The sequence below is a fragment of the Staurois parvus genome, unplaced genomic scaffold, assembly GCF_062004578.1.
Source record: "Staurois parvus isolate SC_StPar_1 unplaced genomic scaffold, SC_StPar_1.0 ptg000057l, whole genome shotgun sequence".
NCBI classification, from domain to species: Eukaryota; Metazoa; Chordata; class Amphibia; order Anura; family Ranidae; genus Staurois; species Staurois parvus.
In genome coordinates this window covers 3,772,489-3,798,346 of record NW_028317853.1, presented here as the reverse complement: position 1 = coordinate 3,798,346, position 25,858 = coordinate 3,772,489, and the positions used below count along the sequence as shown (strand labels likewise).

Here is a 25,858-nt window from a genome sequence, read left to right as displayed (position 1 = left end):
GCAGGGGGATTGTGACATCCCCCATCCACTCATTTGAGGAGAATGAAGGAAACCTTTCTGCTGTGCTATTATATTCTGACAGCGGGACTCCACTATCAGAATACACTGAACAGTGCGCTGCATGCACTGATGGTGTTTAACATTTTCCAGCATTCCCATTTGAGAAAAGCTGATTGTTGGATCGACTTCTCCCCAACGGGAACAGCCGTAGATGGATCAAAATTTGTCTAGTCCCTGCTGAACTGGATGAATTTTGATCCATTTTTGGCCAGCTTTAGGTTTAGGGTTTAAGTGCTGTGGATGGTAAAAGTTAATTTGTAGGTTTCTGGTGGAAGGAGGGTGTGTAATAGGCACAATGAAGACAGGTACATCTCTAATCCCTTATAATAAATTCAATTTCTGCCAATCTGTTGCCATCATTGGTGGCTGTTAGTGGGGGCAAAAATGATACAGTCTGATATTTCACAATGCTTGTATCTAAATGGTAAAGTGTGAAAGTTTAAAAGACCAGAAGACAAAAAGGACCCTGAGACCTAGCAGGCTGATGCTGCAATGTGCAGGCCATTATCATGATCAAATTTACTTAATGATACATCACTTGTTTTAAAGCCATCAGCCCACTTGGTTTGGGTTCAAACATACCTCACCGGTTAATCCGCTTATAAGGATAGAAGGAAGCTGTATGTATTCTCAGCTTCAATGTACAACAGTAGAAGAATGGGTGCAACTTTACATACTTAAGTTACATTTTTACATCTTCATTTAGCGGAAAATATACTTGGTGTTTACAGCCTTCCAGTTTGCCAGCCTGGAGGTGGACCCGAGGTGTTACCTGCGGAGGCAGCTCCTCTTTCCGATTTATTGGTAACCGCAACATTTTGTTTTGCAGAGAAGCGCTCTGTGGTTAATGTTGTGTCACCCAGAAGACACCGAGTCAAGAGAATCCCCTGAACCAATTGATCTGCCTCCTCTGCTTTCGTTCCTACGTGTAAACCTACGTGGCTGGGGAGTTGGACTAAGAGCACCCCTCCCTTTTCACATTTCTCTGTGCCCTTATAGACTTAAACCACATAAGTAGGCTTTTGTGAGGAGGGTAAATACCACAGAACTGGAGGAGGTACTAACCACGTACTTTCTTTGTGAACATCTGTTTGTTTTTTCTTTTTCCATACTTAGGGTATTTTCTGTATTTTGTTCTCTTTTGTTCTGCAACTACTTTGATACCATAGTGTTGTTTTAAAACAGTTTAGTCTTTATTTGGTAGGAAAAAAAGCAGTATTCCGTAACAGAACAACTAGAGAAATTATCCCCTTTGTCTTGACTAAACTGTTGAAATCTGATTGGTTGCTGTGGGTAGGGGCACCGCTGTGCTCTTTTGTTAAATAAAAGGCATCTGGCAGTGCAGTTTCATGTGTGGTTTTCTCTGATGATGAATTAAGGGATAAACCGAGATCTTTTGGGAGTGACTATGGGGCACACAGGGCAATGGGTCTACTAATGTTGATCCTTACACCTGCAAAAACAATTCAAATAAAAGAGACAGAGAAAAAAAAAAGCTGGCGCGTGGCATAAATAGAATGCCTATTTGTCAGCTCGGAGATGGTCCAATTCATTTCCGTACCTGCAGGAGTGACCTTCACAATTTGCTTCAGGCCCTCTCAAAAGTCATTGGCTCATTAGCAGAAAATGAAATATACTGTGCTCTCTCCGAACTCTCCTTCCTGTGCTTGTGGATGCCTCATCTCTTACAGTCATTGATGTGAGAGGCATGCAAAGTTTAACTCTTCTTGAAAAGCCAGCCATCCACTGGTTTGTTGTCTGAATTTAATTTCACGCGACTGTGACACGCTTACATTTTTCATCAAAAGAAAGATAGGAACTTGTTGCCCTTTTAGTAATTTTACAAACATTCTCTCTCATTTTTAGAATGCTCCTCTGTTTAAAAGATGCCCACAGTGGAATCAGTGCATTATATCTTATGATGGCCAAATATACAAAGAAATTTGATCTTGCACTGATGATCTGTAATTAGGAGCTGTCACTATTTCGATGTTTAGTGTCAACACAAGCTTATGTCATGCTCTCAAAACCCCAGTGGGTAAAAACATTGATTCGGAGGCTTGCCTTGTTAATGACATTTCCCAGAAGACTTTTCTCTTTAGTAGGTTTGTCTTGTCTTGTTTGCAGATCATTTGGATTGGCTAAACAGTTGGGTTGGTTGTTGCAAAGTATGACATTTTTTAAAACTTTTGTGCAAAGGAGAGCCATACAGTATATTCTTGGACACAGAGCAGTCTAAACGGTAAACGCTGGGCACAAAATCCTTTATTCGCATATCCCCCATTCCTCTACATTCCGTTTTGTTCCTTGTCTCAGGAAAGTGTTCACAGCCAAAGACGATCTGCAGCCATGAATCAGCCATCTCCTCTTTAGCCATTGTCAGATCAGCCATGGCTGGAGGGGGACGGTGGCATTTTGGACCTCTTTGCTAGGGTTTGAAAGCTCTTAGGAACATGGGACAAATTACAGAATATACTTTGTCCCATAGGGGACAGAACTGTAAAATAAAAACTATAATTATCTTCTTTAACCACAGCCTACAGGGCACTTATAGCCCCTTTCTGCCCAGGCCAATTTCCAGCTTTCAGCGCTGTCACACTTTGAATGACAATTGCGCGGTCATGCAACACTGTACCCATATGAAATTTTTATCATTTTTTTTAGACAGAGCTTTCTTTTGGATGGTATTTAATCACCTCTGGGATTTTTATTTTTTTCTTAAACAAACCAAAAACCACTGAAAATTTTCTGAAAAAAAAAAGTTTTTTCTTAGTTTTTGTTATACAATTTTGTAAATAAGTGATTTTTCTCCTTCACTGATGTGTGCTAATGAGGCTGCAGTGATGGAGACTGATAGGTGGCACTGATGGGCACTGATGAGGAGGCACTGGTAGGTTGCACTGATGGGCATTGACAGGCATCACTGATGGGCACTGATACATGACACTGATATATGGCACTGATAGGCGGCACTGATAGGCAGCACTGACTGGCACTGATCGGCGGCACTGATGCGCACTGATAGGCGACACTGACTGGCAGGTGGCACTGATTGGCAGAACTGATAGGTGGCACTGATTGGCATTGATAGGTGGCACTGACTGGCACTGATGGGTGACATTGAAAGGCAGCTCAGATGGGCATGTATGGGCAGATATGTGGCATTGATGTGCACTGGTATGCACTGATATGTGGCATTGATGTGGCACTGATGGGCACTGGCACGTGGCACTGATGGACACTGGCATGTGGCACTGATGAGCACTGACATGTGGCACTTCTGGGGCCACACTGATCATCAGGGCACACTGATCATCAGTACCCTGATGATCAGTGTACATGTCCCCTCCGCGGAAAGCTGATTACCGGCTCTCCTCACCTCTCGAGCTGTCAGCGCGACAGCTCGAGAGGAGAGAAATGCCAATAACCGGCATTTCCGTGTTTACATGTGATCAGCTGTGATTGGACACAGCTGATCACATGGCCGAGCCGACATCTTCGGCTCTTTCCGTGATCCGCTGTGTCCGAGGGACACAGCGCACCGGCGATCGCTGCGCTGTGCACTCCCTGAGCCGCGCATGCGCAGTGAGAATGGTAGAACGTCATATGACGTCCTATCAGAACGAGAGAACTACCTTGCGCCCATCATTGTACTATAGGGCGGGTGGAAGGTGGTTAAAAGAGAAATATGTTTTTTTCCCCCCATTATACTTACCTAGGTGGATGAAGCATCAGTCCGATGCTGCATCTGTCCTCCAGAGACTCTACGGGTGAGAACTCAGCGATCACATGACTGCTGAGTTCTCCTCTCCGCTCTGAGCAGAGAGCGGGACTGTCAGTCACTGCTGTCTGCTCAGCCCCCCCCCCCCCCCCAGTGCTTACTGGAGCCTTTGGCTGTGGAGTGGGAGGGAGCAGCTGACTCAAGCTCTCAGCACGTTGCTGAGACTGAGCCTGGTGCCGCTCCAGACTCTGGGGCGGATACCAACTGTAAAGTCAGCATCTTTCCCCAGCCTGGACCGGCTGAGTGACGGCAGCTGACAATGGACTTCAGTCTGTTTTCAGCTGAAAACGGGTCACAGGAGTGCAGAACGAAAAGCACTCCTGTGACCCACAGGAGTAGTACAGCTAAAAGAGCTTCAGCTGTACTTGATGTACTTTCTGTGCATAAAATGCCTATAAAAGCCCACACATTACTTTGTAAAAGTAACAATGACATCCTTACTGTATTGTACATAGCCAGTGTGGAGAGGGACCCAGCATCTCCAATTACAGGCTGCCTGCAGAAATTAATGGGGGGGGGGGTGGAGACCAGACCAGTCACCCTATCCACGGAGAGAGGGCACAAGTGATCGGTCTTTATTGCAGGAAGCTCCAGCACAGGTAATTTTTTACGATGGATTACTGCACAGATATGGAAGAGAAACTAAAAGCGCACCAAGATTCAAGTGAGCGTACACAAGCCCTCTTGTATTTACATAATATTTGCTTATCTCAGAGTTCAATTTTAAAGATGAACTCCAGGCAGCTAAAAAAAAAAAATTGTTTAATGATGTAATGGATTTGTTAAAAAAGGACTGTAAACTAGATGAGTTCTACTGTATTACACAGTGTTGTCCCGCTAACCCTAAGGCCAGGTTCACGGTGCCGGCTGGTTGATATGATGCCCCTACCAGCATCAAAACTTGGATTAACGTTAATTGATGGGATTTTCTATTTCTTTCTTTAACATGGTTGCAGTGTTTCCTGGATAGCGTAAGCAATTCACTGATTCTTTTCTTGTTGCCTAGAGTTGCACTTTAAAAGCTATTTTCTACAAGGTATGGGACTGAGCAAGCACATTAAGTGGTTCTTTCAACGAGCAAAGCACATTGAAGGAACAAAATTCTACTGTGTCATTCATTTTATATGTGTAAGGACAGCTTTGCTATTGCTACCAGTGTCCTTTTTCTTCTTTTTTTAAGGTGGTCCAGTAACTATCTAAAGGTGATTTTGTCATCACTGTGGTGGTTTCTTCATTAGTGTTTACAGCTGGTCAGAGGGTAGCGGGAGCAGCCATCAGGGCTTGGCATGTGACATCTGCAAATAATTCAACTTTGTGGACTCTGGGAAACGACTCAAGCCTAATGTGTGTGTGATTTTATGACAACACCAAAAGACATTTTCTTGCCTTTAGAGATGACCCATCTTGAATTGTAGGGTTTTGCCATTTGGGTTCCCCTTGTAACTTGGATTAGTAAAATAATTTGCTGCAATCCTGTAGTCCTTAGTTGGTTTTCTTATATCTCAGAGCGATAACAAATACAGTATGTAATTCATAATTTACACTGCATATACCCTGGCTCTTTCCAGGCAACTCATATTTGTCCTGAGTTTTATTCACTAGCAGAGGCGTCCCTAGGGTTGATCCGGAGTCAGATCCATTATGCTCCCCAATCCGCAGATCCCATCCATCCTGCGGGGATCGCCGGCATACAACCTATACGGGGTGACACCGGACCCGCTCCGTGAAATGGTAAGTTGTAAAGAAAGCCGACGATCGTCAGCTTGCTTTACAACTTACCTTTTCATGGAGGGGGTCAGGTGTCACCCCATGCGGTCGGTGTCACATGGTGCGGGCCACACCTGCCTCGGGACGCCACTGTTCACTAGTCTTGGAATGGTGCTTAGTAGGTGCTACCTTAAGGTAATCTTCATGACTGCTGCTGGTAATGTACAAGAACATTGTTCTCACCAGGGGGCCAGGTTGGGTTGTTTTTAGGTGATTACTGTTGTTTCTTTGGAGATTAGTCTGACTTGAGGGATGGTTGTATGGTTGTAGTTTGCTCTATCTCCTCACCTCCATAGACCATTTTTATGGATATACGACTGTGCTTCCAACATAGATACTTACATTATTATTATTATACAGGATTTATATAACGCCAAGTTTGCTCAGTGCTTTACAATATAACGGGAGACAATACAGCAACAACACAGTTCGATACAAGAGGGTTAGGAGGGCCCTGCTCCTTGGAGCTTACAATCTAACATCAATTGTTAAATTAAAGTGGTTGTAAACCTCAGACATGAAATATGAATAAGGCATATCCCTCTGTAGTGTGTACTTGTCTCAAATAAGAGCACTAAGTGTAATTTTTGTCTGTTGCTTCGTTCCTCTGTTATCAGCATAAATTACTTCTGACAGGTTTTCCTGACACCAAGGGAAAAAAGGTGACAGGAAGGGATCCCCAGCACACAGCTTGTGATTGACAGCCTCAGTTCTTTTCCTGTGTGCTGTGTCAAGGGGTTGTGTCCCTTCCCCCCAATCAGCTCCAGCTCTTCTCACTGAGCTCTGCAGTATGTATTTTCGACTCTTTGACCCTCTCTTTTTTTTCTGAAAGCTCAGGCAAGCTTTATCAGTGTTGGACTTTTGAACAGATTTAGTGAAGAGAAGACTGAAGATAAACATGTACAACTTATGTAGGAGGATTTGTTTAATCTCTGTGCATCACATGAGGCCAGTCACTTCATTGGTTATATGTAAAGGTTTACAACCACTGTAAATAATCAGTCCAACATTCATCTAATGGTTTGGCTAGATTCATTGCTTGGAAGACTACAAGGATGTTTGTCAGGCTCATTGTTGACGTACTGTTATATGATGTGCTCTCTGAATTTGCAGTAGATCAAAATGGTTGGTTTTTAATTAATGTGACTGTCCATCTGGGTGCAGCTCTCATTGTCTCATTTTCATGTGTTGCCCTACCAGGTGCTAAGGAGATTTGCTGCTTAACATGGTAGCTGTAATCATAGGTGATTAAAAACTACCTTCCAGGAGGAAAATGCTGCTTAGAGGCTACTTACCTCTAATGGTGCTCTCTAGCGAACTATGGACCTCAGAAAAGCAGAAAGTTGAAATATATTGCGGAGGCCTGCAGAACCGTTTTTTTCCACAACCGCATGGTCTGTGAAGATGCCATTATCCTCAACCCAACCCATGAAAAAACACTTTTGCCCTTGATGTAAAATATGGCCAAAAAACAAAAATGCAGTTATAAGGCCGAGTTGGACCTTGTATTGCGTGATCTCTTAGCTCACAGGTGTCAAACTGGCGGCCCTCCAGCTGTTGCCAAACTACAAGTCCCATGAGGCATTTCAAAATTGACAGTTACAAGCATGACTCCCAAAGGCAGAGGCATGATGGGACTTGTAGTTTCGCAACAGCTGGAGGGCCGCCAGTTTGACACCCCTGTAGCTGCTATGTTTGATATGATATTAGAGAAGCACAGTAGCTTTCTCAAATAAATATAGTTATTTTAACAAAGTCAGAGCGGGCAGAGAAGTCTCGGGAGAGAAAAGCAGGGTTGCATCTCTAAACTGAAATTCAGGGAGTATGGCATTACCTGACAGAGCAACGCTACATTGTGAGTCACTTCACATAGAGAAACTTCAATAAATAAACAGATATTTTTTGTAAATGCTGTAAATGTATTGAATGTACATTTTGACAGGTCCTCTTTAAGCCTGCACTTCACACCCACCCATCATCGGCACCGGGAAAGAGGACAAATGATAAGGTCAGGACATCGCTTGCTGACTCCATCGCACAGAAAAACAATGCAGCCTGCTGGGAAAATAACCATAAATGTTCATTATTTGCCCAGGAAAATCAATTTGTCTTCCAATTGACCAAATAAAATAATGTAATTTGCAGGAAAATCCCCCAGGTGAGTCAGGCTAGCCTTCGATCCTTTTACAGGGGATGGGGAAGAAGCAAGAAAAAGGGAGGGAAGCAATGACAAACAGACTTAAATTATGACATTTATACTACTTTAGACAACAGTTTTAAATGGCAAAGCCAGGCAGCTGTGCGTATACAGAATATTGCCTGGGTTTCTATTGGGACATATTGATCTTTAGTGAAGGGATTTTTGGCTTTACTTAACGTTTATTAGATATACGTGTGAATTTTTCAGTATGGATAATCTTATGGAGTATTGCCTGTTCCCATTTAAAACCCCCAATCCATTTATATTTTTTTTTAATAATTCTTTTATTTTGAGATAGTTGCAGCACAGAACAGATATGAGTACAAAAACACATTATAGTGTATCATAACTGGGTATTACATAGAAACCAATGTCCGATACAGAACAGCATTAGCCCAGGTAATCCTGCGTAGAGTACCGTATTTTTCGCTGTATAAGACGCACCTGACCATAAGACGCACCTAGGTTTTAGAGGCAGAAAACAGGAAAAAAAAAATTCTGAACTAATGGACTGCAGACACAGTACAGGAGATGACCAGAGACTGCGGACAGCACAGGGATGACCAGAGACTGCGGACAGCACAGGGATGACCAGAGACTGCGGACAGCACAGGGATGACCAGAGACTGCGGACAGCACAGGGATGACCAGAGACTGCGGACAGCACAGGGATGACCAGAGACTGCGGACAGCACAGGGATGACCAGAGACTGCGGACAGCACAGGGATGACCAGAGACTGCGGACAGCACAGGAATGACCAGAGACTGTGGACAGCACAGGTATGACCAGAGACTGCGGACAGTACAGATGACTGCTGACCTTTGGGGAGGTGGGGAGCGGGTACCTGAATTTGACAGGTACCCGCTCTTACTTCCGCAGAGTTTTTGTTTGAACTTAACTGTTCCTCGATCCAGCCGCGCGCTGTCTTCCCGGCTTCTGTAATGGCGCTCGGCATGACAGCCGGGTGCACAGTGCGCATGAGCGAGAAGCACTTGCGCTTTGTGATTGGTCCGGCGGCTTCTGGGATCTGTCATGTGTCCCAGGTACCGCCTTACCATTCACAAAGCGCACCGCTTCTCGCGCATGCGCACTGGGCACCCGGCTGTCATGCCCAGTGCCCACACTACAGAAGCCGGGAAGACAGCATGCCGCTGGATAGAGGAACAGGTAAGGTCCCGCTGCAGAGCTGAGAGGCCGGCCCGGTATTCTGACATGGCCGCGGTGGAAATACCGGACCGGCCGCTCCATATTCGCCTTATAAGGCGCATTGACATTTCCCCCCCAGTTTTGGGGAAGAAAAAGTGCGTCTTATACGGCGAAAAATACGGTAAGTCAAATGAGCAGCAAGATATCACAGCCAGAGCCTAGGAACGGTACCAGAGCAATGTCGCAGTGAAAAAAGGTCAACCGAATACATTAGAAAAAGACATGGGTTCGTAATGCTGATTTATCACAATGGGAGAGCCAACAAATACCAAATAATGGACCCAAAGACAGAATGAAGGGCTTACCCAAACATAGGGGGAAGGGGGTAGAGAGGAAAACAGGATACATAGCTGGAATAGGGAAAACAGGTACATGTAAAGCAGGCACAGGCAGAACAGGTAGGAGCTCCCCCCAAAAAAAGAGAAAGAGAAAGAAAGGCAAAAAGTATAGGGAAGTGGAGTGAAATGGTCCCCCCTCCCCCCCGGGCAGGAACCACAAAGCCATCAGGTGGCATCACCGAGTTACAGCCATGTCCCATAAGTAGGAATCAGTGTATATAAAATAATGCCATGGCCGCCAAGTTTCAGTAAAGGCTTCTTCCATATCATGTAACGTGGCCGAAATATTCCATGTCCCTAACTTTAGCATATTACCTTTAGCATACCAAAGAGCCATCGTCGGCGGGTTAACATCTTTCCACCGGAGCGGAATACAGGCTTTGGCGGCATTCAGGAGTTGTATACTGAGGGAGCAAAAGTATTTTTTGAAAGGTCTCTCCAACAGGTGCAACAGGTAGGCCTCCAGGACGCCATGCATGTCAACATCAGTACGTTGTTTAATGATGCCGAGCACTCCCTGCCAAAAAGCTTGAATCAATGGGCAATGCCAAAAAATGTGGAGCATGGACCCCTCCCCCGTCACGCATCACCAGCAGGAGCCAGGAATCTGGGGGGAACTATGATGGAGTGTAGTGGGGACCCTATCATTTATAGTTTTTAGTTTTATGGGCATAGTCCATGTTTGCACATATACATGCAGGGATACCTCTTTAGTAGCACAGCAAAGAACTCCTATTTGTAGAACCTATGCTTAAAGTATATTTTTCAGCAAATTTACAAGTGTGCATGACATTTCTGACATGATACAATAGATGGCAATATTTTTTTTTAACCAGGTTTAGCTCTGGTTCACACCAGTGCCGCTTTGTAATCTCGCTACTTCAGCGAGATTTCAAAACAGCAGATCAGTGCAATTTGGATGTTCGATTTCATTGTGACTTGCAACATCATTTCACAGAAGTCAGTGCAAATTGCAATGAAATCACAGAAAAGTAGCGCAGGAACCTCTTTCAAAGTCGCTGTGATGGTTCAGTTGCCACAAATGGAGTGAAAACCTGGGTGTAATCATTAGGCAGTTTGTGAGCTCAAGTTAAATGACTGCCTAAATGGAGATGATGTCATCACGCCTGGTGCAGCCAGAACAACGTATTTCCTCAATCTTCTCTCCTCAGCGATCAGACTGCAACATTGTCATACTTGTTCAGGTATTATCCAGGGTCAGCATTCCTGGACTGAGATTCTGATTCATAAATGGCACAATCCTGTAATTCCTGGTTTGGGTTCATGTGATAAGCTCCAGGCCCTGGTCCAATATACCTCAAGGTGAGCAATTTACAGCTTTAGAAAATCATTAACTAGACTGAGCATGCATCAAAATATGAGAAAAGTGAAGCAACCAAACAAATTTTGTTCTAGTATAGATCCATGCATTGCTGATGTTGGTAACAGAAATGCACGATTAACTTTTAATTTATATTTTTGAAACCTATTGCTTTTTCCAGAATTACCCCACAATTCCATCCAAGATCATCATTTACATATTACTCATGGAACTGAGCAATAACATATTCACATCTGCGCCTGTTTGGATCAAACGAGTTACAGAGATCAGTGTAATCTGTATGCCATTGTTTTACATTGATTCTTTAGATTGTAATAATTTCTATGGTGTTAATTTGCTGAAATTACAGTTCACTAAGCTTATCCCCTAGAAACTGGTGTGACTTCTTTCTGATTACCTGGCTGTCTGTGTTGCAGTCTGATGACAAATCCTAATTTAGTGTACTTGTATGTGCCTAAGGTAAAGGTGTTTGTGTGCTTACCTTCAGGCTCCACAGGTTGTCGGGTCACTTTTCCTGGACACTACAGTCGGAGGGTCTGACAAGAACTCGGATGGTTACTGGCCTTAGGCAACCTGTAGTTTACTTCTGGGTTATGTGTTGCTGCAAGTCTGTGAATGTTGTAATCATATTTAAAGGGTCGTTATCACACCTAGAACTAATATATCCGTGTTTGGACTATGCTAGAGAGATAGACCACCTGGTTATTTCTGATCATTCTTGGTGAGATATTTGCACTTGCTTTCCTCAGTATGCACGCCACACTCTCTGTTTAGGAGAAGTGTGGGATTCTAAAAAACGAATGTACATGCTCACCTCTCTGCTGCAGCATCAGTGTAATGCCGCAGCTGCCCCCTGCTGGCTATAATACAAAGAACTGAGCACTCACATGACCACTGGTCACTTAGCTTTCAGTCTTCCAAGAGCGGAGAGCAGTGACTGTCATTTACCACTCTCCACTTTGCCTCTCCAGTGCTCATGCAGTGCAAGGCAGGAGAGGGCGTGGGAGCAGCTGGTTCAGGCTCTTAACGGTATGCTTAGAGGCCGAGTAAACTGCTGGTCAGGCATCCGGGTGGATCTCAACAATATTGTCTGGATATTTCCAGAGTCTGGAGCAGCTCTGTGAGGTCAGCCAACAGCAGGCTTTAGCTACAAAAGCGGTTTACTAGTAACTGTAGCATACATTAGTCTGTAGGTAAATTATGTCAGAATACGTGGTTTGCATTAACCCCTACCAACCATTTAAGAAGTTCTATTCATTGGTAGTGGGACCTAAAGCTGGTTTATTCTGGTTACATTTTACCTTATTTTGTTCCTTTCAACATGCTACTGAAATTATTAAATAAAACCGTATTTAATAATATTAAATATAACCTTTCTGTTTTTGTTGCATTCCTTACTTTAGACCTAGTGACATCTTCAGTAGGTCTCTGTGCTTCTCTATGCAGTGCAGGCTGATCATGGCTGGTGGGAGTAGATGGCAGAGTGCTGTACATAGCTTCCTGAAAACAGGAAGCAGTGGTAAAGCCCACTTATGATGCTGGGCTTCCATGACTGAAAGAACTGAAATCCATTAAATGAAAGGGATGGCACAGGGACAGTTAGGCTTGGGAGGAAAAGGCTACATAATCATGAAAGTCCACCAGTCAAGAAATTTGGTGGTCTTTATCAGTGTTCTCAGTGTGCAGTGAATTCAGTGTAAGCAAGTTCAGTACAGGAAAGGAGATTTTGCAACTGTGGAAGATGGAAATTAATGCTGGAGTTCAGATTCAAGAGGTATTTAAAGTATAACTAAAGGCAAAATGTTGTGGGGTTTTTTTTGTTTTTTTTTTTTAGTTTTGGATAGGGTGGAGAGGGATAAGAATGCCTGTCATTTTTTATTCCTGTCTGTGTCTCCGTTAGGAAGATTCACCTTCTCCATTTGTCCTGTTTACCATTATCATTGAAAGTAAAAGAAAATCCGGAATTTGAGATATCCCCAGAAAAATAATAGAGGACAAATCTTCCAGTGAACAGTAGTTCTGGTGACCTGGGGGTCCCCAAGGAATTCCCTTAATTTGCAGAGATTTTCTCTCACTTCCTGTTTGGCTATGGGACAGGAAGTGAAGGGAAATCTTTGCAACGGAAAGAAAAAAGAAGTTTTGCCTATAGATCTACTTTAAAGTCAATTTTTTTTTTCATTTTTGATAACTTCGAGGATGTCTTTTTGCCATCTACAGTCATGGCCGAAATTGTTGGCACCCTTGATATTTTTCCTGAAAATCAAGTATTTCACACAAAAAAGGTATTGCATTAACACATGTTTTGCTATACACATGTTTATTCCCTTTGTATGTATTGGAACAAATATAAAACAGAGGCAGAAAAGCAAATATGACATAATGTCACACAAAACCCCAAAAATGGGCTGGACAAAAGTATTGGCACCCTTAACTTAATATTTGGTTGCACACCCTTTGGAAAACATAACTGAAATCAGTCGCTTCCTATAACCATCAATAAGCTTCTGACACCTCTCACCCGGAATTTTGGACCACTCTTCCTTTGCAAACAGCTCCAGGTCTCTCTTATTGGAAGGACACCTTTTCCCAACAGCAATTTTAAGATCTCTCCACAGGTGTTCAATGGGATTTAGATCTGGGCTCATTGCTGGCCACTTCAGAACTCTCCAGCGCTTCTTTGCCATCCATTTCTGAGTGCTTTTTGACGTATGTTTGGGGTCATTGTCCTGCTGGAAGACCCAGGATCTTGGACGCAAACCCAGCTTTCTGACACTGGGCCCTACAGTGCGACCCAAAATCCTTTGGTAATCCTCAGATTTCATGATGCCTTGCACACAGTCAAGGCACCCAGTGCCAGAGGCAGCAAAACAACCCCAAAACATCATTGAACCTCCACCATATTTTACCGTAGGTACTGTGTTTTGTTCTTTGTAGGCCTCATTCCGTTTTCGGTAAACAGTAGAATGATGTGCTTTACCGAAAAGCTCTATCTTGGTCTCATCTGTCCACAAGACGTTTTCCCAGAAGGCTTTTGGCTTACTCAAGTACATTTTGGCAAACTGTAGTCTTGCTTTTTTATGTCTCTGTGTCAGCAGTGGGGTCCTCCTGGGTCTCCTGCCATAGCGTTTCATTTCATTTAAATGTCGACGGATAGTTCGCGCTGACACTGATGCTCCCTGAGCCTGCAGGACAGCTTGAATGTCTTTGGAACATGTTTGGGGCTGCTTATCCACCATCCGGACTATTCTGCGTTGCAATCTTTCATCAATTTTCCTCATCCGTCCACGACCAGGGAGATTAGCTACAGTGCCATGGGTTGCAAACTTCTTGATAATGTTGCGCACTGTGGACAAAGGCAAATCTAGTTCTCTGGAGATGGACTTGTAACCTTGAGATTGTTGATATTTTGCCACAATTTTGGTTCTCAGGTCCTCAGACAGTTCTCGTCTCCTCTTTCTGTTGTCCATGCTTAGTGTGGCACAGACAGACACACAATGCAAAGGTTAAGTGAACGTCTCTCCTTTTTATCTGCTTTCAGGTGTGATTTCTATATTGCCCACACCTGTTACTTGCCCCAGGTGAGTTTACAGGAGCATCACATGCTTGTAACATTCTTATTTATCCGCAGTTGTGAAAGGGTGCCAATACTTTTGTCCAGCCCATTTTTGGAGGTTTGTGTGACATTATGTCGAATTTGCTTTCTTTCCTCCCTTTTTTTGTTTTGTCCCAATACACACAAAGGGAATAAACATGTGTATAGCAAAACATGTGTTAATGCAATACGTTTCGTGAGAAATACATGATTTCCTGGAGAAATATCAAGGGTGCCAACAATTTCGGCCATGACTGTATGTAAAGATTTCCCTTTTATGTTCTGCTCTGTAGACACATCTCTGCTCTTTCATTGTATTAAACAAGCCTAACTCTGTGACAGCACAAAAACAGTGTATGGTTAGAATTAGGAAATCGTTAGCGTTCTTATATCAGAGTCGGCAGATCAGTCCACATATTCTTTCCTGTGTTGTTGCAGAATACCACACGGTGAAAACCAATATCTCTTCTATTTTACATCCTATGAAAACACTTAGCAGTGGCTTTTACAAGGAGGAAACCATTATTTATTATCTGCGAGAGAGAGCACCGGGTGGGTTGTGGCGCAAGGGGTGGCGGGGGTTCGTAGTCTAGATGGCAGGATTTCCGTCACATATGGAAAAGGTTATGCTTTCTGGTCTCCCAGTAGTAGGCCGCACAGGGCCTTTTTTCTTATAATCTCACCCCAGGGCAACATTTACTAAGTAAATGCAGGAGACCTCTTGGAAAGCTCAAGGAGTACAAACTGATGACCGTCCGTTTTAACAGCAAAATCCAGAAGGTAGATTACAAAATCCAATCAGACCTATCAATCTTTTAAAATGCATTTTTGTTTGAGATTCACGGTGAAAATATTACAACTTGCTAGTCACACACAGTAGCCAACGTTTTCTACATGTGACTCTATACAGCAGGGTAGGAGTTAAAGCAAAATTCCAATTGACAAAAAAATCCTTAGCACTGGCCCTATTGCTGGTGAATATATATATTTCTTTTAGATCTTTCAAATCGCTATAAGCACAATTTAACCCCCTCACAAAGGCACCTCCCGGCCCTTTAAGGGGTGGGGTTTAGGTACACGTGAGCACCTTGATTGGCTGTCACGGCAGTCACATGATTGGAACAATCCCGATCACAAGGAGCCGATCAGGACCTTTCTGTGGGACGCCGACACATGTGCTGGGAGCGCGCAGGGCGTGCGCTCTCAACACATGTTTGTTTACAAATGGTGCGCAAATATGCGGCTGCTCGGCGTCAAGGCCCAGCCGCCATTAGGCCATATATTTGTATGGTCGGCGTGAAGAGGTTAATTCATGTTGAGGTTGAAGTCATGTGACAACCCCAGCTTCGGTCTTCCTCATTGGCTAAGGTCAAGGAGCAGTGATGCATATTGAGGTGTGCAACCACTCAAGGACTGCATGTCCTGATGGGCCTTGCAAGTCAAGCATTGCCACAGTCAGAGCTGATTCACACATGTGCGGTGCAGATTGAGCTCAGGTTTCACAGCTAATTGATACAGTAGTTGTTCACAGGTTCATGTCAGGTTTACCAAACACGAATTCTTCTGCGCTCAAGGACCCAGGCGGGTGGCACATAGATGGAACCAGAACTGGACAAACACCGACCACCAGTGCTTCAAAGGTTGTGCAGCTCCAAACAAGGCTGGGGAAGCCCGACCAACACTACAGAGCGAAATAAAAACGAGAAGCGCACAAACCTTGCGCATTACCTCAGTAAACACAAATTTATTAATCAGAAAGGTACTCACAAACAGCGAATAAAATCAGGCATGTCAGTCCTCACAGGGACTTCAGAGATAGAGAGCCAGCGCGAGTCCCATCGTGGGGGTAAGCACTCAGTTCAGCTGACGCGTTTCGAAGGCCAAACCTTCTTCATCAGAGCTTTTTATTTCGCTCATGTCAGGTTTACGTCAGGTTCAGGACAGGATTAGCTCAAGAGTTTATCCTGTTCACACATATGCAGTTTAGAAATGGTTCCCATAGAAGTCAATAACCTTTAATCCACACCTGAACCTGAAGACACTGCTCAAAAATCGTTTGTGACTCTTTTTCAAACCGCACTGAATCCGCACGGCCAGTGCAGTGGACATATGCGAACAGGCACCATAAGAAGCAATGTTGTTTCTCATGTCATGCAGATTGAATGTGGTTCAAACCGCATACAATCCACATGTATGTGAATCGGCACTGTGGCTGTGACCTCAACATTATTATGTTATCCCTCTAGTCCTAAGAACTACAAAGAAGTATGAACAGGACAGGAAGTGGCTGCATGATGCTGAATGTCATGCAGCAGGAAATCTGAAAGATTTTGCCTCGCTGAAGATTTCTAAGGATCCCAGAGTGGGCAAGGTTACGCTTGGAAATGCAGAAGATTTAGAATGCATAATAGGATACCAGAATCCAATCACTAAAAGCTAGTATAATATAGTTTAAAAGGTCATTTTCAGTATTTTAGATCTGAAGCTTTCATTAAAAAATTATCCTGGTGATCCTGGTCATGAAGGTCCATTTTCAGGTACTTCATGATACAGGGTGACACTGCTATCCCTCTCTCTTACTTCCGCTCTTGCATTATCATCTGGTCAAATGTGCATCCAGAATAAACTAAAAATGTTCACTTTAACACACATTACACAAGCATGGTTCACCGTTGTCAACATCCGGGAACTCCCCCTGAGAAATGCTTTGCCACCATCACTGGAGTTCATGCAGAGGTAAAAAAAGTTGCAGCGAATGGGCTCTAGGAGAGAAGCGACATCTACTTTAAGGGGCAACTTTTAGCCTTTTAATGATTAGTTTTTCTATTTTTTATTCAGTATACACAATACAGTATACAGATGAAAGAATCCACTCTGGACAAACCTTTCACAGACGTGGGCCACTCAACCAGAATAATGTATAAGCAGAGGTTACCTTCTGTGAAAGATACGCACAGGGGCGGACTGACAACTCATGGGGCCCCCGGGCAATAGGGGATCATGGGGCCCCTGTGTCCTTGCCCAAACTCAAAAAAGCCTATGAAAAAGGTACCAGGGGCATCTCATGGGGCCCCCTACTGACCCCAGGCCCTCGGGCAGTGCCCAAGTTTCCAAATGGTCAGTCCGCCCCTGGATACACATTAACATTGTAAGTAGATTCAAAGATATATGCAGCTTGCCTCTTTGTCCCCAAGTGTCCCTATTGGTGATTTACAATGATGGGTAAACACATCTATAGGGAGAGTTGAAGTGGTCAAAATGGCAGTTAATTTGTCAGAAAAAGTCAAAACTTGTTTAAATATTCGGCAGCTTATATTTCTGGATCTGCAAACCATTTTGACATCAGGCGCTTTTTTTTGGCCAGATCTGGCAACATTGAGATGCCCTCAGCCAACCTTACCTTGAGGACAAGGAACAATCGAGCAAGTTCAAAGCCCATGTTTGCCCATTATTATTGTTGCTCTCAACATGAGCTTTTTCCCTCTTTTCTAATTTATGGACATAAATGTGCATACTTGAATGACCTGAATATGCATGTTTATGCACAAAACGTCAGAAAAATACCTGATCAGATAGTACCTGAAGGTCCAAAAATCATCTGATGTTTATGGCTCTTTACGCCAACAGCAAGAAAAATTGTCCCCTACGATTATGTAGGCAGAGAGAAGCTGGTAGTGAAAAGCCAATTAGTGCATTGAGAATTGTTAGTAATGAAGTCAAGTCTACTGATCAGACCACCCTTCAGCTGTGACAAGAAGGCCGACAGCTTCCTTTACTAGCCATTCCCCTGCTGACTTCCACTGTCATGGCATATAGAAACAAGTCAGGACCTGCCTGTTATACTAGAACTCTGCCTGCTTGGTTAGCTTTAGGTAGAATAGATTTCAGATTTCTGTTTGCCTCTGGGGCCGGTGTGCTTGTGTCACTGATTGTCCTAGGAGGCATATATAATGGACATGTGTATAGTCACATACAGTTATGTAAAGCCCGTGTTTGTTTTTTACAATTGGCAAATCTGTGAGACCCCCATCAATAAAGTGTTATAATTTGTGATGTGGCAATGCAAAGGCAGACCCAACATTTACCAATAATGGCTGCATGCATGTTCACTTTAAGTCTTTTGGTTGTGCAAACAGTTGATAATTAATGGGGGGATACTAGTGTACATAGACTCCTGGTCATGTGACCAGCACTGGAAGAAACCTAGAGAAGCTTTTTCTTCCAAAAAGGCTTTTTTCCAGACTTTAATACTTTTTTATCATTTACAGCACCACTTCTCATGTTTTTTAACATTTGGACATAGATTTATGTAAATCTGTGTAAATAGTGGTGTTGGCATCCAAAAGAGGTATGAATTGGAAAGGTCATGCTTTTGCTAATTTTTGTACTATATAAATGTGGGAAATAAATACAATTAGTGTGACTTGGAGGAAGATTTATATTTGTGTGTATATGTGTATGTATGTGTATGTATGTGTGTGTGTGTACGTGTGTGTGTGTGACACACACACGATATTGCCAAAAGTATTGGGACGCCTGCCTTTACACGTACATGAATTTTAATGGCATCCCAGTTTTACTCTGTAGGGTTCATAACTGAGTTGACCTACCCATTGCAGCTAGCTTCAACTCTTCTGGGAAGTCTGTGCACAAGGTTTAGGTGTGTGTCTATGGGAATGTTTGATCATTCTTCCAGAAGCGTATTTGTGAGGTCAGTACTGATGTCAGACGCTGATGCAACACCTCCTGTGCTCATCAGGCACTGATGTCAGACGAGAAGGCCTGGCTCGCAGTCTCCACTCTAATTCATCCCAAAGGTGTTCTGTTGGGTTGTATTCAGGACTCTGGGCAGGCCAGTCAAGTTCCTCCACCCCCATATCTTTATGGACCTTGCTTTCTGCACTGATGCTTCATGCCCTGCCATCCCCAAACTGTTCCCCAAAACTGTTCCCCAAACTGTTCCCACAAAGTTGGGAGCATAAAATTGTCCAACATGTCTTGGTATGCTGACACCTTAAAGAGTTCCCTTCACTGGAACTAAGGGGCCAAGCCCAACCCCTGAAGAACAACCCCACAGCATAATCCCCCCTCCACCAAACTTTACACTTGTCATAATGCAGTCGGGCAAGTACCATTCTCCTGGCAACTGCCAAACTGAGACACGTCCATTGGATTGCCAGAAAGAGAAGTGTAATTAGTCACTCCAGAGAACACGTTTCCACTGCTCTAGAGTCCAGTGGCGGCGTGCTTTACACCACTGCATCCGACGCTTTGCATTGCACTTGGTGATGTAAGGCTTGGATGCAGTTGCTCGGCCATGGAAACCCATTCCATGAAGCTCTCTACGCACTGTAGCTGTGCTAATCTGAAGGCCACATGAAGTTTGGAGGTCTTTAGCTATTAACTCTGCAGACAGTTGGTTACTTCTGCGCGCAGCATACGCTGACCCTGCTCTGTCATATTACGTGGCCTACCACTTTGTGGCTGAGTTGCTGTTGTTCCCAGTTGCTTGCACTTTATTATAATACCACTAACAGTTGACCATGGAATATTTAGTAGTAGCAAGGAAATTTCACGGATGGACATAGATATATATATAAATAAAGCGTTCAAGTGAAACCAGGATGTTTACAGGTATAAAAAGGGATGCTAGCATGGCGATACTACACGCAGTATTAAGTGGCAAGTGTGTCTTACTACTGATAGGCGATGCACATGTCATGGGCCAGTCCAGAGACCGTTACTGAAGATGGCAGCCAACAGTGTTAGTGTGTGCATGGAATAGTGTGTGGTTGATGAATTTTCGTGAGAACAAAGGCATAAAACCTGCAGATATCTACAGAAGACTTCAATCACAGTACAGTGATGAGACACTCAGCTGCAGTAAGACATTTGAATAGTGTAAATATTTCAAAGATGGCTCTATGTTCATCAGTGATCCCGGCCATGGTGGTTCCCAGCCCATAGCAGTCATTCCTGTGAACATTCAGCGCGTGCAACACCTGATCCTGGATAGCCAACACATAACCGTCGTGAAATTGTACAAGAGACGAAACGTTCTTTGGGAATGGTGAACACGATGATGAAGCGAAGCAGGCTGTCCTAGGATGGTTTAGTCGTACTGACAAATCTTTCTATGCCAAAGCTTTCCAAGCATTAGAAAAATGCTGTGATAAGTGTATAAATGTAGTAGGGGATTATGTAGAAAAATAAATGCAGTTTCTACTCCTTTGTTCTTTTATTATAAAAGCTCAAAAGTCCCATTTTTAATTTGAACGCCCCTTGTGTGTATATATATATATATATATATATATATATGTATTTGTTATACTGCTTTATTCTTAGTTTGCAGATATAGACATGTAGGCATCCTTAAGAGAAACTACAGTTTATAATATTCTGAAACCCTGAAAATCCTTCTCAGGTTGAGAGCATACTTTGCTCCTTCTGCTAGTATATCTGGCAATGCAGGAGTTAACCTGAGCGCGCTGCTTGTTATTTTTCCTTTCTCTGCTTCCGCACGCTCTTCACAGCTTGCTGCCGATGAGGGACGCGCAGCACTGGGATCAATTAAAGCCTGACGAGCCCTGACTGGGGAACCTTTCCATTTCAGCCCAACTCCAGATGTCACAGCTGGGGATGCAGCTGTTCTGACCTCCTCCTGCAGCCCAGGGAGGTAGAAGCAGAGGGGCTTCATAATAAATATGTGTGTGTGCATGACTGTATATAAAACACACGTGTATGTGCATGTTTACAAATGATTGTGCACAGGCTACATGTGCAATTTTGAGTTTTTGACATTTAAAAAAACTACATTGAGTAAAGTTGTAAGCAATTTTTGATTGCATAATTGGGAGCGTTTTGGGTTACAACACCCCAACTACAGTTGCGCACACTGGAAACTGTTAATCTCTAGTCTGTGGGTGTAAGGATGCTTGCACCAAAGTAATGTTGGCGTGGGAAAATCTGCCATCGAAGGTAGCATTACATTGTAGGTTGAGCAATAGCAGGATTTATTAAAATAAAAATAACATTAGGTGAATCGTCCTGAGCATAGCATGGAAAATACAGAGAATTTGGATTTAAGACCAAGCTAAAAGTATTGATGGTGGCAATCAATAACAACCAGTCACCCTTTAGTCTTCAAATCTGTGAAGGATGATATCTGATTTGTTGATGCAACCCCTTTTGTCTTAATAAAACTGAACTCCAGACAAAGTAGAATACTCACAAATGAAATACATATTTAGGGGCCTTTTTAGTGTCCAGTCAAAGTGATCCAACTTCAATGTAGTTACCTAAAAAAGTCCTTCAGCAGAGTTTTATGTCCAGACTAATACTAGACAAAAACATACTGAACTATATGAATGCATAGGATGAGAAAATGTTCTCTTTACGTTTTGATTGAGGAGTAAGAATAGGAGGGGTACGAGGGAGGGAAGTGGGGGAGAAAGGGAAGGGTGGGGTTGGGAAGAAAAGGGGGAGGGGGGGTATGGTAGTGGACGGGGTTGTTGAGGGAAGGGGAGGTTTGCTGGAAGAAGGGAGGCAGTATGAGGTAATTTATTGGGTATTAGATCTGAAAAGGGCTTTACCCTCATCTTAGAATGTGAACATGTGCCAATGGATCCATGTTTTGGAGTAGGCCTTGTGTTTTTTTGAGCTGATAGTACCAGGTCTTCCATCTTGTTCAGTCCTTCAACTCTTGTGAGGCATAATGACATAATGGGAGGGAATGGTTCTTTCTATCACAAAATTGTTTTTTGTTTTTTTTTGTATATTTTCTCCAGAATATCAGAGACTTTTAAAATAAAAGGAAAAAGGGTGGGTAATCTAGAAGTGCATAATCCGTAAATATTTGTGAGATTCTACACAGTTCTTTCCTTTTTGGCAAGACCAAAAGTAGTGTAGTAAAGTCACCCTCTCCTCCTGACATCTAGCAGAAGTCTGATACAGGAAATATTTATGGAGCCACAGTTTGGTGTGCAGTACCATCTTGTAGGAATTTTTAAATTGTTTTCTTGAACCCATGTGCAGATGGCTGTCCTGTGTTGGGTTGGGGTGAAAGCTCTGGTAAATGCCAATTTCCACTCCTGAAGATAAGTGGGTGTATAATGGTCAGGCAGAGTGATCAACTAAGAATACATCTGAGAGAGAGTATGAGGAAGGGGACGCCAAAGAGTTTGATAGGCTGCCTGCAGTGGGGCTGCACAATGCAGCTGCCCCTCTGAGGGGCACTAAAATCCTGAGAGGGACACACTGCTTCTAGACAGCCCTGTATGAAGGAGCCTAACTCTTACATGTCTTGACCTATCATCCACCTTCTCAGCAGAGAGAACCCCGCTGAGCAAGTGGATCCACGTGACGAAGTCCCGCCCCATCTGAAAGGGCCTAAAGAATAACGTAGGCCACAACTCTGCAACTAGGATGAGTTGGGGAAAGGGGGTCATTTGGTTTGTGTAGTTTAGCTTGGGTTTGAGGTTGGCTTAAATCTGAGAATTCTGGATGGTTTAAAATTCACTATGAAGGGATATGGTGGACAAATAAGTTCTTACAAAATGACCACATATACAGAGAAATCCAATACTTACAGAAATGGGTTTTCGTTAATGCCTAAAGCTGACCTGTACACAATGTGGTTTTCTGCTAATGATTCCACTGATTTGAGAATTTCTAGAGATAATTGCATAAGGTAGAAGTTATCATAGTAGCTTGATCATTGCAGCATAATATTAATTAAAAAATCTGTCATTGGTCATAGATTTTCAGTTGGGCTTCAAAATGTCTGCAGTCATGGTCACTTCAGCAAAATACCAGTTGGAACAGGAGTCCTTTGAGTCAGAACATCCATGGGCAGCTTTGACAATGACAGCAAAAACGAGTAATTGTCTTTATTTTTTTCATGGAAGATGTAGCTGTGTATATGGGACCTTAACAGCAACACTAAGCCACTAAGTGTTCATTGTAAAGCACAGTATCTGCACATCTCTCTTCCATCACAAAACCAAAAAAAACACTTTTTTCTCAAATTTAAGATAGTGGGTGATGCAGACATACCATTCTTTGTGACCAATTGTACATTCAGAACCCTTGGTTAATAATACAGATATAGTCTAATAATATAGAGCCGTATATTTCTTCCTGCATACCGCTGTGTCAGGCTACTTGGCCATCAGCAGTTTAGTATATAGAAACCATGGCTTCCCTGGAGTAGGGTTTATGGATTATGGTACAACCAAACATGTTATGGTGAAATGAGCTTCAACAATTCCCTTTCTTCATCAGTGCGAAGCACAGCAGAACCTTCCTAACAGAGCGGGTGCCTGCTTGTCTGTTCCCACTGTTCTAGAACGGCTTAAACCCTTTTGTAGATTTGTGACAGGACCAAAACATGCAGATATGTTTTAAGATGGCTACTGTTCTTCAAACTGAGTGTCTTTTGACTTCTTTTTGACCACCTGACCATAAGCTGTTCAGGAAACATTGCAGTCTGAAAGTCCATTTATTTATCTACGACTGATGCCAGTATGTTTTCCTTTGTGGTTATGGCTTGGACTACAGTATCTTGCCACATCAGTTTGTGTTGTGCAACCTCCCTCTTATGCGCCAGTATTTGAAGACATGATTGCAATAGGCTTTGATAAGGTGGCAATGGAACCTGGGACCACACCGGTCAGCATATTCCCATCCTGAGGTTATGAACCATTCAAATGATGAGGATTCTTACAGCTATAAATATTCTGAACTCACTTGAGGACAGGCAGAAATTTCCCTGCCAGTCAATCTTGGAGAGATATCTGGCCATCTATGACTACTTTAGGCTGAGGAGTTATGCTATTTAGGTTCTTTAGCAACAATATTGTTTCCCACACTTGCTGTGTAATGAAATTAAAAAGAAATATTGGTTACATTTTAGGTTCTGACGCTCTAAATTGCTTTCTTATAGGAGGGTTGTCACATACATTTTCAATTATCTCTGCCTTTTTAAGGCTAAAGGTCATACGGGAATTTTAGCAGCTGGGAAACAGTGTCTCTTTTTGTACAGATAGTCTGCTTCCTTCCCAGTGTTACAGCTAAATGCCTGCATATCCTTTCGTGTTATTAATCACGAGTCCCGAGATGTAGCCTGAATACTGCTAACTGCCCCACAGCACCTTAATGGCCATAAAGAGTGTTTATGATCCAGTCGCTATCTTTTCTCTCTGACGCACATTCAATCACAATGAATCCTTTGCCGTGTCCTCTCAGAGTAGACGTGTTGTTGTGTTTTTCTCTTCCTCTGTGTCTGGCGAGCTGAACCTCGTCATTATTTTCTGGCTATGATTAGTTTATAGATTGCCAACTTGCATTACGCGGTGAAAACGGGCGAGTGAGAAAAGATATCTACGGCGCTAGCTAGTGCTATCACACATTGATACAATATGTAGAAATGTTTCATTTTCACAATATTCCAAAACTGCCTGACCTCTTATCAGAATGTTTTTGTCGTTCAGCTCTTTGATATTAGCTGTGTTATGACAAAAGTGGGAGTGATTGTGGGGAGTCTTTTGTCTGTCTACCCCAATGTTCATCACAAAGCAGTATATTGCTCATGCCAACAACTCCGCAAAAGCACTGGGTGTAGTTTAAATGGTTTTATAGCATATTCCTGATGCAGTTTTGGGTAAAGAAAAAAAACTGTGCACTTTATATCACATTTTATATTTATAACAACCTTTTGTGTTTGTTTTGACAAAGGAGCTTTTCTGGAAAATGTCACTTTTTCCCCCTTTATTTCAGAATCGGGGTCGTCTGGCAGAGAAAAGAACCATCCCGCTTCCCCCTAGTCGAATACCTAAAAAGGAACCCTGTTCTATCTTTTCCACGGGTGAGGAGAGCCCCAAGGGGAATGGAGAGATCCAGACTGTAAAGCTGGAAGAAGATCTGCACATCAGTATCATGAAAAGAAGGTACATGTCCTAACGAGATACTGCATTTAATAAGCTCCCTGTGCCCCTGGGGTAGAGGCTTTGAACAGCCATCATGTGTGGGCTCATTTTGGCTGATCCCTCCCTCACGCTGGCAACATTTTCATGGAAACAGGATCTGTTCATGCCTCTCGGACAGCACCTGCTGCTATCACTGATCCCATCACAGTGTGAGACAGGACAGTGCAGCTCTGCTAATCTTGTAGAATTTGAGGGTGGGAGGATTTCTGCTCCGCACATACAAGTCTCTTTGACAGTTGCCGTATTGTAACCATGTTATGTGAATTCCAGGCCATCACTTTGTTGGTGTTAAGGACCCAGAAGCCTCAAATATAGGCTGGTTTATATAAAAGGCTTGAATAACATTTATAGATCTATAGGTAAATGATAAAAGCTGAACTCCAGCCTTCCCTTCACTCTTGCACAGTTTTACAGGCTCTGCTGCTGTACTGAAATAGCATAGTCTGGTTTCTCTGCACACTGTTAGCTTCTCGCAGTATGCATTGGAAGCTCCAGGAAGTCAGATGGTGCCCGCCTCATTTCCTGGCTAGAGGACATCCAGCATCATCTATCCTTTCCCTCCCCAACCTGACTGTTCCCAGTCCA

The 25,858-nt window shown here is 43.2% G+C and overlaps 1 protein-coding gene across 5 annotated transcripts in view; it reads left to right on the top strand.

Annotated features, from left to right (window-relative positions):
* SAMD11 (sterile alpha motif domain containing 11) overlaps positions 1 to 25,858 on the top strand; it is a 233,920-nt gene that overhangs the window by 52,235 nt on the left and 155,827 nt on the right. For all 5 annotated transcript variants that reach the window (XM_089668419.1, XM_089668417.1, XM_089668418.1 and 2 more), the window contains exon 3: positions 25,065 to 25,234. In XM_089668419.1, the coding sequence (XP_089524545.1) occupies positions 25,065 to 25,234 (170 nt within the window). The remainder of the gene's footprint in view (positions 1 to 25,064; positions 25,235 to 25,858) is intronic.